This window comes from Rattus norvegicus, chromosome 2 (genome assembly GCF_036323735.1).
Source record: "Rattus norvegicus strain BN/NHsdMcwi chromosome 2, GRCr8, whole genome shotgun sequence".
NCBI classification, from domain to species: Eukaryota; Metazoa; Chordata; class Mammalia; order Rodentia; family Muridae; genus Rattus; species Rattus norvegicus.
In genome coordinates this window covers 107,151,448-107,167,669 of record NC_086020.1, presented here as the reverse complement: position 1 = coordinate 107,167,669, position 16,222 = coordinate 107,151,448, and the positions used below count along the sequence as shown (strand labels likewise).

The window sequence follows — 16,222 nt, the reverse complement described above, 5'->3', positions numbered from 1 at the left end:
AATATTAAAAGCTGCAAGGGAGATAATAAAAACAAGTGACATATTAAGGCAGACTGATTAGAGGTATATCTCACTTCTCAATGTAGACTGAAAACAATACAAGACAAAAAATTGGACATATGTGCTAAAGGCACTTAAGGCATCAGAGACTAAAATGCCCTTCAAGATGTTCAAACATCATACCAGAAAGAGATAAGACATTCTATGATAAAGTCAAACATAAGCGATATCTAGCTACAAATCCAACCCTATGGAAGGTGCTATAGGGAAAACTTCAGCAAAAGAGCTTAAGTATGACCATGAAAACAAGTAAACTATGACCATGAAAACACACACACACACACACACACACACACGCACACACACACACACACACACTAACAACAATAACAACAATATAATGGGAATAAACAGTCATTGGTCATTGATATCTCTCAACATCTATGTCCTCAATTCTCCCTCAAAAAGACACAGAGTGACAGATTGGATGCAAAAACAATATCCATCCCTCTGCTGCATCCAAGAACACATATCAACATCAAGGGCAGACATTATCTTGTGGTAGAATATTAAAAAAAATATTCTAAGAAAGTGAGCCTAAGAAGCAAGCTTGCATAGCCATTTGATTGTTTAACAAAATAGACATCAAACCTAATTAAAAAGAGTAACTAGAAGAGATGGGGAAGGACACTACATCTTCATGAAAGAAAAAATTCAACCGGCCCGCAGCAGCTCTCTGCTCCCAGACACCGTGGGAGAGAGACCCGACCGCCTGGTCAGGTGGGGACTCCTGAGGCTGCAGAGCGGAAGAGACTACCAACACTACCCACCCCTGCCCACATCCCTGGCCCAAAGGGAAACTGTATAAGGCCTCTGGGCTCCCGTGGGGGAGGGCCCAGGAGCGTCAGGACCCCTGCCTGAGACACCGCCAGAACCTGAGGGAAACAGACCGGATAAAGAGTTCTCTGCACCCAAATCCCGTGGGAGGGAGAGCTGAACCTTCAGAGAGGCAGACAAGCCTGGGAAACCAGAAGAGACTGCTCTCTGTACATACATCTCGGACGCCAGAGGAAAACACCAAAGGCCATCTGGAACCCTGGTGCACTGAAGCTCCCGGAAGAGGTGGCACAGGTCTTCCTGGTTGCTGCCACCGCAGAGAGCCCTTAGACAGCACCACGCGAGCAAACTTGAGCCTCGGGACCACAGGTAAGACCAACTTGTCTGCTGCAAGAGAGCTGCCTGGTGAGATCAGGACACACAGAGGCAGAGTTCATCTAGGACCGGGCACGTCCTGTGTTTGCCGGAGGTCCCACGCCCGCGGATCCCGACCCGCAGCAGCTCTCTGCACCCAGACCACGTGGGAAAGAGACCTCACCACCTGGTCAGGTGGGCACTCCTGAGGCTGCAGAGCAGAAGAGACCACCAACACTGCCCACCCCTGCCCACATCCCTGGCCCAAGAGGAAACTGTATAAGGCCTCTGGGCTCCCGTGGGAGAGGGCCCAGGAGCGACAGGACCCCTGCCTGAGACACCACCAGAACCTGAAGGAAACAGACCAGATAAACAGTTCTCTGCACCCAAATCCCTTGGGAGGGAGAGCTAAACCTTCAGAGAGGCAGACAAGCCTGGGAAACCAGAAGAGACTGCTCTCTGTGCACACATCTCAGACGCCAGAGGAAAAAGCCAAAGACCATCTGGAACCCTGGTGCACTGAAGCTCCCGGAAGGGGCAGCACAGGTCTTCCTGGTTGCTGCCGCTGCAGAGAGCCCCTGGGCAGCACCCCACGAGCGAACTTGAGCCTCGGGACCACAGGTAAGACCAACTTTTCTGCTGCAAGAAAGCTGCCTGGTGAACTCAAGACACAGGCCCACAAGAACAGCTGAAGACCTGTAGAGAGGAAAAACTACATGCCCGAAAGCAGAACACTCTGTCCCCATAACTGACTGAAAGAGAGGAAAACAGGTCTACAGCACTCCTGACACACAGGCTAATAGGACAGTCTAGCCACTGTCAGAAATAGCAGAACAAAGTAACACTAGAGATAATCTGATGGAGAGAGGCAAGCGCAGGAACCCAAGCAACAGAAACCAAGACTACATGGCATCATCGGAGCCCAATTCTCCCACCAAAACAAACATGGAATATCCAAACACACCAGAAAAGCAAGATCTAGTTTCAAAATCATATTTGATCATGATGCTGGACGACTTCAAGAAAGACGTGAAGAACTCACTTAGAGAACAAGTAGAAGCCTACAGAGAGGAAACGCAAAAATCCCTGAAAGGATCACAGAAATCCCTGAAAGAATTCCAGGAAAACACAATCAAACAGTTGAAGGAATTAAAAATGGAAATAGAAGCAATCAAGAAAGAACACATGGAAACAACCCTGGATATAGAAAACCAAAAGAAGAGACAAGGAGCTGTAGATACAAGCTTCACCAACAGAATAAAGGAGATGGAAGAGAGAATCTCGGGAGCAGAAGATTCCATAGAAATCATTGACTCAACTGTCAAAGATAATGTAAAGCAGAAAAAGCTACTGGTCCAAAACTTACAGGAAATCCAGGACTCAATGAGAAGATCAAACCTAAGGATAATAGGTATAGAAGAGAGTGAAGACTCCCAGCTCAAAGAACCAGTAAATATCTTGAACAAAATCATAGAAGAAAACTTCCCTAACCTAAAGAAAGAGATACCCACAGACATACAAGAAGCCTACAGAACTCCAAATAGATTGGACCAGAAAAGAAACACCACCCGTCACATAATTGTCAAAACACCAAACGCACAAAATAAAGAAAGAATATTAAAAGCAGTAAGGGAAAAAGGTCAAGTAACATATAAAGGCAGACCTATCAGAATCACACCAGACTTCTCGCCAGAAACTATGAAGGCCAGAAGATCCTGGACTGATGTCATACAGACCCTAAGAGAACACAAATGCCAGCCCAGGTTACTGTATCCTGCAAAACTCTCAATTAACATAGATGGAGAAACCAAGATATTCCATGACAAAACCAAATTTACACAATATCTTTCTACAAATCCAGCACTACAAAGGATAATAAATGGTAAAGCCCAACATAAGGAGGCAAGCTATACCCTAGAAGAAGCAAGAAACTAATCGTCTTGGCAACAAAACAAAGAGAGTGAAAGCACACAAACATAACCTCACATTCAAATATGAATATAACAGGAAGAAATAATCACTATTCCTTAATATCTCTCAATATCAATGGCCTCAACTCCCCAAAAAAAAGACATAGATTAACAAACTGGATACTCAACGAGGACCTTGCATTCTGCTGCCTACAGGAAACACACCTCAGAGACAAAGACAGACACTACCTCAGAGTGAAAGGCTGGAAAACAACTTTCCAAGCAAATGGTCAGAAGAAGCAAGCTGGAGTAGCCATTCTAATATCAAATAAAATCATTTTTCAACTAAAAGTCATCAAAAAAGATAAGGAAGGACACTTCATATTCATCAAAGGAAAAATCCACCAAGATGAATTCTCAATCCTAAATATCTATGCCCCAAATACAAGGGCACCTACATACGTAAAAGAAACCTTACTAAAGCTCAAAACACACATTGCACCTCACACAATAATAGTGGGAGATTTCAACACCCCACTCTCATCAATGGACAGATCATGGAAACAGAAATTAAACAGTGATGTAGACAGACTAAGAGAAGTCATGAGCCAAATGGACTTAACGGATATTTATAGAACATTCTATCCTAAAGCAAAAGGATATACCTTCTTCTCAGCTCCTCATGGTACTTTCTCCAAAATTGACCATATAATTGGTCAAAAAACGGGCCTCAACAGGTACAGAAAGATAGAAATAATCCCATGCATGCTATCGGACCACCACGGCCTAAAACTGGTCTTCAACAACAATAAGGGAAGAATGCCCACATACACGTGGAAATTGAAAAATGCTCTACTCAATGATAAACAGGTCAAGGAAGAAATAAAGAAAGAAATTAAGAACTTTTTAGAATTTAATGAAAATGAAGTTACAACATACTCAAAGTTATGGGACACAATGAAAGCTGTGCTAAGAGGAAAACTCATAGCGCTGAGTGCCTGCAGAAAGAAACAGGAAAGAGCATATGTCAGCAGCTTGACAGCACACCTAAAAGCTCTAGAACAAAAAGAAGCAAATACACCCAGGAGGAGTAGAAGGCAGGAAATAATCAAACTCAGAGCTGAAATCAACCAAGTAGAAACAAAAAGGACCATAGAAAGAATCAACAGAACCAAAAGTTGGTTCTTTGAGAAAATCAACAAGATAGATAGACCCTTAGCCAGACTAACGAGAGGACACAGAGAGTGCGTCCAAATTAACAAAATCAGAAACGAAAAAGGAAACATAACTACAGATTCAGAGGAAATTCAAAAAATCATCAGATCTTACTATAAAAACCTATATTCACCAAAGTTGAAAATCTTCAGGAAATGGACAATTTCCTAGACAGATACCAGGTACCGAAGTTAAATCAGGAACAGATAAACCAGTTAAACAACCCCATAACTCCTAAGGAAATAGAAGCAGTCATTAAAGGTTTCCCAACCAAAAAGAGCCCAGGTCCACACGGGTTTAGTGCAGAATTCTATCAAACCTTCATAGAAGACCTCATACCAATGTTATCCAAACTATTCCACAAAATTGAAACAGATGGATCACTACCGAGTACCTTCTACGAAGCCACAATTACTCTTATACCTAAACCACACAAAGACACAACAAAGAAAGAGAACTTCAAACCAATTTCCCTTATGAATATCGACGCAAAAATACCCAACAAAATTCTGGCAAACCGAATTCAAGAGCACATCAAAACAATCATCCACCATGATCAAGTAGGCTTCATCCCAGGCATGCAGGGATGGTTTAATATACGGAAAACCATCAACGTGATCCATTATATAAATAAACTGAAAGAACAGAACCACATGATCATTTCATTAGATGCTGAGAAAGCATTTGACAAAATTCAATAACCCTTCATGATAAAAGTCCTGGAAAGAATAGGAATTCAAGGCCCATACCTAAACATAGTAAAAGCCATATACAGCAAACCAGTTGCTAACATTAAACTAAATGGAGAGAAAATTGAAGCAATCCCACTAAAATCAGGGACTAGACAAGGCTGCCCACTCTCTCCCTACTTATTCAATATAGTTCTTGAAGTTCTAGCCAGAGCAATCAGACAACAAAAGGAGATCAAGGGGATACAGATCGGAAAAGAAGAGGTGAAAATATCACTATTTGCAGATGATATGATAGTATATTTAAGTGATCCCAAAAGTTCCACCAGAGAACTACTAAAGCTGATAAACAACTTCAGCAAAGTGGCTGGGTATAAAATTAACTCAAATAAATCAGTTGCCTTCCTCTATACAAAAGAGAAACAAGCCGAGAAAGAAATTAGGGAAACGACACCCTTCATAATAGACCCAAATAATATAAAGTACCTCGGTGTCACTTTAACCAAGCAAGTAAAAGATCTGTACAATAAGAACTTCAAGACACTGAGGAAAGAAATTGAAGAAGACCTCAGAAGATGGAAAGATCTCCCATGCTCATGGATTGGCAGGATTAATTTAGTAAAAATGGCCATTTTACCAAAAGCAATCTGCAGATTCAATGCAATCCCCATCAAAATACCAATCCAATTCTTCAAAGAGTTAGACAGAACAATTTGCAAATTCATCTGGAATAACAAAAAACCCAGGATAGCTAAAGCTATCCTCAACAATAAAAGGACTTCAGGGGGAATCACTATCCCTGAACTCAAGCAGTATTACAGAGCAATAGTGATAAAAACTGCATGGTATTGGTACAGAGACAGACAGATAGACCAATGGAGTAGAATTGAAGACCCAGAAATGAACCCACACACCTATGGTCACTTGATTTTTGACAAAGGAGCCAAAACCATCCAATGGAAAATAGATAGCATTTTCAGCAAATGGTGCTGGTTCAACTGGAGGGCAACATGTAGAAGAATGCAGATTGATCCATGCTTATCACCCTGTACAAAGCTTAAGTCCAAGTGGATCAAGGACCTCCACATCAAACCAGACACACTCAAACTAATAGAAGAAAAACTAGGGAAGCATCTGGAACACATGGGCACTGGAAAAAATTTCCTGAACAAAACACCAATGGCTTACGCTCTAAGATCAAGAATCGACAAATGGGATCTCATAAAACTGCAAAGCTTCTGTAAGGCAAAGGACACTGTGGATAGGACAAACGGCAACCAACAGATTGGGAAAAGATCTTTACCAATCCTACAACAGATAGAGGCCTTATATCCAAAATATACAAAGAACTCAAGAAGTTAGACCGCAGGGAGACAAATAACCCTATTAAAAAATGGGGTTCAGAGCTAAACAAAGAATTCACAGCTGAGGAATGCCAAATGGCTGAGAAACACCTAAAGAAATGTTCAACATCTTTAGTCATAAGGGAAATGCAAATCAAAACAACCCTGAGATTTCACCTCACACCAGTGCGATTGGCTAAGATCAAAAACTCAGGTGACAGCAGATGCTGGCGAGGATGTGGAGAAAGAGGAACACTCCTCCATTGTTGGTGGGATTGCAGACTGGTGCAACCATTCTGGAAATCAGTCTGGAGGTTCCTCAGAAAATTGGACATTGAACTGCATGAGGATCCAGCTATACCTCTCTTGGGCATATACCCAAAAGATGCCTCAACATATAAAAGAGACACGTGCTCCACTATGTTCATCGCAGCCTTATTTATAATAGCCAGAAACTGGAAAGAACCCAGATGCCCTTCAACAGAGGAATGGATACAGAAAATGTGGTACATCTACACAATGGAATATTACTCAGCTATCAAAAACAACGAGTTTATGAAATTCGTAGGCAAATGGTTGGAACTGGAAAATATCATCCTGAGTGAGCTAACCCAATCACAGAAAGACATACATGGTATGCACTCATTGATAAGTGGCTATTAGCCCAAATGCTTGAATTACCCTAGATCCCTAGAACAAATGAAACTTAAGACGGATGATCAAAATGTGAATGCTTCACTCCTTCTTTAAATGAGGTAAAAGAATACCCTTGGCAGGGAAGGGAGAGGCAAAGATTAAAACAGAGACTGAAGGAACACCCATTCAGAGCCTGCCCCACATGTGGCCCATACATATACAGCCACCCAATTAGACAAGATGGATGAAGCAAAGAAGTGCAGACCGACAGGAGCCGGATGTAGATCGCTCCTGAGAGACACAGCCAGAATACAGCAAACACAGACGCGAATGCCAGCAGCAAACCACTGTACTGAGAATAGGTCCCCCGTTGAAGGAATCAGAGAAAGAACTGGAAGAGCTTGAAGGTGCTTGAGACCCCAAAAGTACAACAGTGCCAAGCAACCAGAGCTTCCAGGGACTAAGCCCCTACCCAAAGACTATACATGGACTGACCCTGGACTCTGACCTCATAGGTAGCAATGAATATCCTAGTAAGAGCACCAGTGGAAGGGGAAGCCCTGGGTCCTGCTAAGACTGAACCCCCAGTGAACTAGACTATGGGGGGGAGGGCGGCATTGGGGGGAGGGTTGGGAGGGGAACACCCATAAGGAAGGGGAGGGGGGAGGGGGATGTTTGCCCGGAAACCGGGAAAGGGAATAACACTCGAAATGTATATAAGAAATACTCAAGTTAATAAAAAAAAGAAATTAATATAGCCATTAAAATAAAATTGATTTATATACAAAAAAAATAAAGTTAGACAATGCAAATTTAAAAAAAAGAAAAAATTCACCAAGATAGCATTTCAAATCTTAACATCTATACCTCAAAGACAAGGGAACCAAAGCCTGTAAAAGAAACACTATAACAGATTAAGGCACATATTGATTCTCAAACCCTGATAGTGAGATACTTCAATAACCCACTTTCACCAATGGAAAGATCATCCAGTCAAAAATTAGTCTGGGAAATACTAGAACTAACAGATATAATAAAGTGGACCTAACATATTTACAGAAAATTTCTTCCAAACACAAAAGAATAAACCTCTTCTCTGCATATCAGTAAGCTTTCTCCTAAACTGACTATATAGTTGAACATAAAGCTAGTCTTGAAAGATACAAGAAATTTGAAATAGCTCTTAGCATCCTATCAGATCACCAAAAATTAAAGCTGGATATCAGCAAAGAAGCAACAGACAGCTTCCAAAGTTATGAAAACCGAACACCTTTCTACTGAATAAAAAGTGGGTCAAGGCATAAATTAAAGATTTTCTAGAACAGAAGGAAAATGAATGCATATCAAACACAAACTTATGAAGCACAATGATAGCAGTCTAAGAGGTAAACTTGTAGTACTAAGTATCTACATTTAAAAAAACTTGAAGAGATCTCATATTAATAACTTAACAGCACACTTGAAAGCTCTAAAACAAAAAGAAGAAATTATGCTTTAAAAAAGTAGTTGGCAGGAAATAATCAAACTCAGGAATGAAATCAATAAAATAAAAACAGAGAAAACAAACATAGAACCAATGAAACAAAGAGTTGGTTCTTTGAGAAAACCACCAAAATTAACAAACCCTTATTCAAATATATTAAATTCAGAAACAGAATATCTAAATTAACAAACTCAGAAATGGAAATGGAGATAAAAAATCACACTGGAAATCCAGAAAATCATAAGGACATACATTAAATTAAAAGCCTCTGTACTTCATCAAATTGGAAACTTGAAAAGAAATGAATAATTGTGTCAACATGGTATTTAAATCAAGACCAAATAAACAATTTAAGTAGATCTACAACCCTCTAGTGAAATAGAAGTCATCATTAAAATATCCCAACAAAAGAAGCATCAGGGCTGAATGGTTTTAAGATAGAATTCTACCAGATGTCAAAGAAGAGTTAAGCCAATATTTCTCAAATTATCCCACAAAAAAAGAAACAATTTCATGGGACCAGAGTTATTTTGATACCCAAACCACATAAAGACCCAACAAAGAAAGAAAAGTACAGAACAAATTCCCTTATGAACATACACACAAAAATACACAATAAATATTTGCAAAGAGAATCCAAGAAAATATCAAAAAGATCACACACCACATTCATGTAGGCTTCATCCCAGAGATTCAGTGATGATTTGCCATACATAAATCAATAAATGTAATCTACCATAAAAAAATGAAAGATAAAATCCACATGATCATCTCATTAGCAGCAAAAAGGGTCCTTGTCAAAAATTCAACATGGCTTCATAAAAGTCCTTGTGAGGGTAGGGATACAAGAGTCATACTTACACATAATACAGTTTTAGGAAGCCTATAGCTAACATCAAATTAAATGGAGAGAAACTCAAAGCAATTCAACTAAAATCAGGAACAAGATCAGGCTACCCACTGCCACCACACCTATTCAATATAGTACTTGAAATCTTAGCTAGAGCAATAAGAGAGCTGAAGGAGATGAGAGGATAAAAACTGGAAAGGGAGAAGTCGAAGTATCTCTGCCTGCAGATATTGTGATAGATCAGTGACACAAAAAGAAATTTCACTTGCAAGCTCCTACAGTAAACACATTCAGCAAAGTACCTCAATATAAAATTAACAAAAGTCAGCAGTTCTTCTATATATAAATGACAAAAGGATTGAAAAAGAAATCGGAAGCAATACATTTCAAAATAGCTTCGAATAATATTTCAGGGTAACTCTTATCAAGAAAGTGAAAGACATGTATGGTAAATAAAAAATAAATATAAAAAATAAAAAATAAAAAAGATATGAATGTACATATCTATGAACAGTTGATGAAACTAAAAAAAAAATCATCCTAAGTGAGGTAACACAGACCCAGAATGGTAAGTACAATATGTGTTCACTTATATGTAGATATTAGCCATTAAATAAATGATAACTACCCAACAATCTTTAGACCCAGAGAGGATAGGTACAGAAAGAACTAAGGGGAACACATGGATCACCCTGGAAAGGAAAATAGACTTTACATGTGGAATGTGGGTGAGTAGGCATGGGAACAGATGGTTCAGGTGGGAAGGATGAGGGGAGCAAGGATTGAGGAAAAAATGTGGTGAGACAGCTGGAATTGAGGGGCATTTGAAGGATGATATTTAGGCCTAGTGCAGTGGAAAGTTATTAAAATATTGAAATATATAAGATATCTGAAAAAATACTAATGAAGTCTCTGAATAATTGATGAAACAGTGTCCCAAAAGCCATTTTATTGTCAGCAAAGAAATCTTGGATTACTGAGACTGGATTATACTCATTTGAGTTGTTGGCCAAAGGATCCAGGGGAAATCCCCAAACAGCTCATTGTTAAGACAAAGGGCTTCTCTCCACAAACTAACAGCAGGACCTGATTACCAAATACAACACTCACATAGCTCAATGAACATGAAGAAGTCAAACTGGTGTCTTCATGGAGCATTTAACCCATTCTATTGTTTTGGTAAAGAAAATTACTCTGCAGACTTCTGAACAAGAAACATAAACACCAATCCAGCCACAAAACCTTTGATCTATAATCTGTCCTTCCTACAAAATATGCCAGAAAATATGGTGGCACAAAGCTTGTCAGAGTAACCAACCAGTGTCTGATTTGACTTAAGGTCCACTCCTTGAGATGAAACCCATACCCAACCCTGTTTGGGTGACCAAGAACCAGAGTCTATATAGCCCAGGAAATTAGGGTCCCTAAAAACAAGTAAGAAAAATATGGCTCCTAAAGACACACTGCTAGAGTCATACACATCAGTGCCTTATCACCCATTATCAGAGAAGCTTCCTTCTGTCCTGCAACAGATCAGAAGTGTTGCTGTCCTGCACTAGATCAGAAGAGTTGCAAAGACTGATAGCTAAACATGATGCTGAGAAAGTCCTTGTTACACACTGCTCTAAAAGGTATGGGACATCTCCCTCAATTCCCCTTAGAGCTCAAGGAAACCTGCAGAAGAGGAGGCAGAAAGAATATGAGGCAGGGGTTATAGAGACACCAGGAAACAAGGCCCTCTGAATTAACTAAGCAAGGTTCATATGAACTCATAGAAAGTTAAGAGGCAAAAACAAGGCCTACACTCATCAGGTCCTCTGAGTATGTATTATGGCTTCCAGTTTAGTGTTTTTGTGGGACTTCTAAGTGTATGATCTAATTGGTCTCTGGTTCTTGGGCCAGCTCCTGGCAGTCTTTTCTTTCTGTTAGGTTGCCTTGTCCATCTTCAATGGGTTGGTTTTTGCTTTATCTTCTAATATTTTACTTTTTCATGTTTGGTTGTTATCTTTTAGAAGCCTGTTCTTTTCTAATGAAAAACAAAAAGTGAGTTGATTCAGAGGTAAGAATAGGTCTAGAGTGAAGAATCTAGAAGGAATAATGGGATGAGAATCTAAAACAAAGATATATTGTATGAGGAAAGAATATTTTCAATTTAAAAAAAATAACATAGTGGCATAGAATTATAATCCCAACACTTCTCAGAAGTGAAAGCATTGGAAGTTGAAGGTGATTTTTGACCCCATAGGAGGTCAGCAACAGCCCTAGCTAGAGTTACTATCAAGAAAAAAGAATGGAGCGAGAGAAAGAGAGAGAGAGGGAGGGAGAGAGAGAGAGAGAGAGAGAGGGAGAGAGAGAGAGAGAGAGAGAAACAGAGACAGAGACAGAGACAGAGACAGAGGGAGACAGAGAGAGACAGAGACAGAGAGAGACAGCGAGAGACAGAGAGAGACAGAGACAAAAAGAGACAGAGGGAGAGAGGGAGGAAGGAAGGGAGGGAGGGACGAAAGGAGGGAGGGAGGGAGGAAGAGGGGAGTTCATGGGGAGGAAAAAGAGGAAGAGGAATGGAAATCAAAGAGGCACAAAGGAAGGAAAGGTTAGAATGCAGGCATCAGGCAATTTTATGCAAGCTGCCTTCCTGTGGTTGAACAGCAAAAACAGCAACACCTCTATAATGATGGATGAGATGTGTCTCCACATACCCAAGAGAGTCCACCTTGAAGTACTGTCCACAAGGAGCTTGCTTCAAACCCTGCTGCACATAGCACCTGTGAACCTCCAAAGCAGCATCACAGGTCAGCCTTTTCACCTTCAGCTGCCAGAGTGTTTTGAAAAGAAATGAAATGAGAATGGAAATGTGTGGATTCCCAGACCACATGTCCTCTGCATTTCTCTGTCTGACAAGCATCAGTGAGAGTTATTTGTGCAGACTTTGGAGACTGGCAGTCATTTCATGGCTAGTCATTATCATGTCAGGGGAAACCCACTGCCCAATGCAACACATTGCCAATGTCATCTTCTCCATGTCTGAAACTCCCCAGCTCACAGCCTAACTATCAAGCTTCCTATAGACACATAATTGAAATGTCATTCCTAGATCCTCCTTGCCCTCTTTTCATTTGAGTTATACTGCTTTATACCAATCCCAAAAAATTTGAAGTGTGAAGAAGAGAACTCACTTATTCACAATTTTTATATTAATATAAATGAGAACTTTAAATCAGGCTCACCTTAATATTAATAATAAAAATTTTCCCAGTATCCACCAAAAACCTCATGAGTTTTCCAACTTAACAATAAAGACCTCTGAAATCTCCTGGGAATTCATACAACCACAGAAGAACAATTTCTTTATTACCAAGGCTTCAAGGCCACCTAGAATATTGTCAAAATACAACAAATATGAGAGAAGTTATTTCAAGTTATTTTCCTGATCATAATGCTTATCTACCTTATCCAAATAAAGAATGACACACCTATCTAATGACTATAGCTACTTTCTTATCTATGACATCTTTCCATAGTTCTAATACATGAAAAAATGCTATGTATTCTGGGTATAACTGTAAGTTCAGATATTTTTATGAATTATTCAATAATTGGCCTTGCTAAGAATGTCCCAGTGTTACTAACTTTCTTTTCCAGGTGCACAACTTTCAAAACACAAATTATTTTTAAGTTGTTTTAGTTTTATTTATATGTACAAGTGTTTTGTCTCTGTATTTACTTGTATACCATTTGCTTATAGTATCTGTGGAGGCCATAAGAAGCCATCTGATCCCAGGGAGCTGGGGTTACAAACCATAAGCAGTTCTGGGACTTTGAACCTGAGTCCTTTGGAAAGGCAACCAGTGTTCTTGAATGCTGAGCCACCTCTCCAGCCTGCCCCATCCTCCATGCCACTTTTTTTCTGGTAATAGACCTGGGATTGAATTAAACTCTGTTGTACATGGCCATTGTCCCTTGAACTGTCAGAAGCTTTTAGTTCCCACACTAGACCTGCATAAGATTTGTCCCATCTATTTTCCTTCTTTGAAATGAAAGGAACTTAGGGCCACACACTTTCTGAAAGCCAAAAACAATTAATGGCTGCTAGTGGAGATGGTCCCACAAGGCCCTCTCAATATATGACAACAATATATGACAATTGCAAGTTACTAGGAGATAATCTTTTGCTTGGTTGTAGCCTTGAGAAGATGCTTTTGATCCCGTAAGTGACCTCTGACCCCTGTTTCTTTAAGTGACATCCAGGAACACTCACTGGTTCTACAAGCTCAATGTGGTTCTACAATCATGTCACTTGTTACCTTACCTGGGGTGAGTCCACTTTACTCACATCTCCTCAGAAAAATTCACACAACCAACTTAGAAAAGTGGCTAAACTTCTGAGTCCTTAGCTTCATTATCCATATATTATCCATATAATGAAAACATTAGATATACTTGCAGATGATGCTATCAAGTCAAAATGTGATACTATAAGAAAACTCCACAAAGCATGTGATATAGTCTAGTATCAGGAAATCAGCTTTTCTCTATAAGCCTCATAAAGTCATGGTGTTTCTTCATTTCTGCTTCATTTGAACCTGAAAGGTTAAAAAAACAATGTAACAATGTGACATACCTATAGTTGTAGCTCAGTTTGGACAATGTGCTTAGCATACAGAAGGCACTGGGTTAAAGTCCCATTGTCAAAAATTAAATAAGAAAGGCAGCATCAAGTAAAGACTATTTAATTTTCTTTTCCTGTGTTTCTCTTTCCAATCTTCATTTTATAGGGAAGATCCTCAATCACATACCTGTCATGCACCATTTTGTGTAATAACTTAGATTGGTGATTTTCTCAATAATCATGTCAAAATATAAATGAATAGCTGTCAGATTTCTGTTGGTTGAGAGACTTAAATAAAATGTCACATGAACACAGTCACTTTTCATATACCCTTTGAATGATACAGCAAGAAAAAAAGGTTTCAAATAACTTGTGTGGAAAATGAATGCAGAATCATTCACTTTAATTCCTTCCTTCTTTTCAGCAAGAAAAAACACTAAGCAAAGTACTTTTTAGAAAAATGGGCACAACTTTTGGAAGATAGTTACAAATCTACATGATTATGTTCTTAAAACAGGGCTTGAGAGATGGTTCAGTAGTTAAGGGTACCTTTAATTCTTACAAAGGACCCAAGGTTAATTCTCTGTTCACACATGGTGACTCACAAACAAAGGTACCTTCAGCCGCATGGATCAACACCCACTCCTGGTCTCTGTAAGGCAGGGATGCATGAGGTGCACAGACATACATGCAAGCCAAACATCCATATACATTAAATAATAAAAATAATTTAAAGAAATGTATTCAGAAGATAACCCTGACTTTAGTTTTAATAATGGAAGGAATAGCATTATAAAGCAGGAAAAAAATGGGTTTCTACCTGGGACTTGGTCCTGCTTCTGCAGTGAAGTGACATTACAATTTTGGGGAAATCATTACTTCTGATGAATCTCAAGCTAGAAGTTCTGTCCTGCTAGTTCACAATGGACGTAGTGTTATATCCTACTTGATTTCTTTTTCAATTTAAAAAGATTTTATTTTATTGTTATTGTATTTATATTTTGCCTGCATGGATGTCTGTGTACCACATACATGTAGTTTCAGCATAGGCCAGAAAATTGTTGGATCACCTGAAACTGGAGTTACATATGGTTGTGAGCCACCATGTGAGTACTAGGAATTAAACCCAGATTCTCTGGAAGAGCAGCCTGTGATCTTAACTGATAAGCCATCTCTCCAGCCTCTCTCAATTTTTTTTATTTAGAAAAAATGCAAACCTCAATAGATGATGAGATCATGCACATATTTAAGTCTGTAAAACCATGCTCAAATCTGGAAATCTCCTCTCCCACACAAGGTTTCTGGGTGTACCAGCATGCCTTCATGAAGACCAACAGCCCACCTGCCCACAAGTCATTTGACATCAAGAGCACTGGTTTTTGAATGTATAACTTTACATTTGTGTTTCAGGATCTAGGAGCTCCTGGGAACATAACTTTAACCCAGCTTTCCATAACTTTCTTCCTACTTTCTATTACACAACAGGACACTGCAACAACAGCAACAGACTGCTTCAACCTTTCCACTTCTGCCGATGCTAAAACCACTTCTCCAATATATAAAGGAACTGGGAATTTAAATTCCTGGGAAAGAAACACACAGCCTGACCCAAGCATTTTTGTGCCCAGAAAAGCTGAAATAAGTCCACTTACCGAAGCTCCATGCAAAATTATCTTTCTAAACTTGATGTGTTTTTCAAAAGTCTTCACTTAAGTGCAAAGGATTGATATCTCATAATTAACTCTGTAGCCACATCCCAGTGTGTGAAGGCTCTGCTGAGCTCTGCTCGTCTCCAAATTTCATGTATATATAGTGAAAAATTGGGACCAGTGATGTTGCCACAGTCTCTTCTGAAGCCCACTCCACATCTTACGCATCTCCAAATGTCATCAATATGGGCTTTAGCCTGCTTGTTTCCAAAGTGTGTAGACACCTAAAGATACACTGTTGAGAGTGGAGGTGTCTGGAACCAACAATCCAGTATTTGTTCCCTGCTATTGCCATATAATACAAGGAGAAAGGAAGATACCTGAATCACTCTGGAGGCACATTTCTTGCTTTTACAGGTTCCAAACAAGGTCAAGGAGCTCCACAATTTGGCCAGACCACTGCTACATATTCTCAAGATTGTTGATAATTTCTTCTCATTTATAGGTGAGAACATCCACAGATAAAACAGCACCAAATCAGCCCCAAACAGGTCTTTCAGTGCTGGAACAAGCAGCTATTTGAACTGGGCTTGCCCAGTTTGCCTTTTTGCCCTAATGACAGTGTCCTTTGCCTTACAGAAGCTTTG

General features: G+C 39.6%; 1 protein-coding gene across 1 annotated transcript; it reads right to left on the bottom strand.

Moving 5' to 3' along the window:
• Nucleotides 1-15,332: 15,332 nt before the first annotated feature.
• Htd2 (hydroxyacyl-thioester dehydratase type 2) lies at nt 15,333-15,794 on the bottom strand. Its single transcript, XM_039103303.1, is given in 4 exon segments — nt 15,333-15,626; nt 15,628-15,657; nt 15,659-15,755; nt 15,757-15,794. Coding segments are annotated over 4 exon segments (459 nt in total).
• Nucleotides 15,795-16,222: the final 428 nt, after the last annotated feature.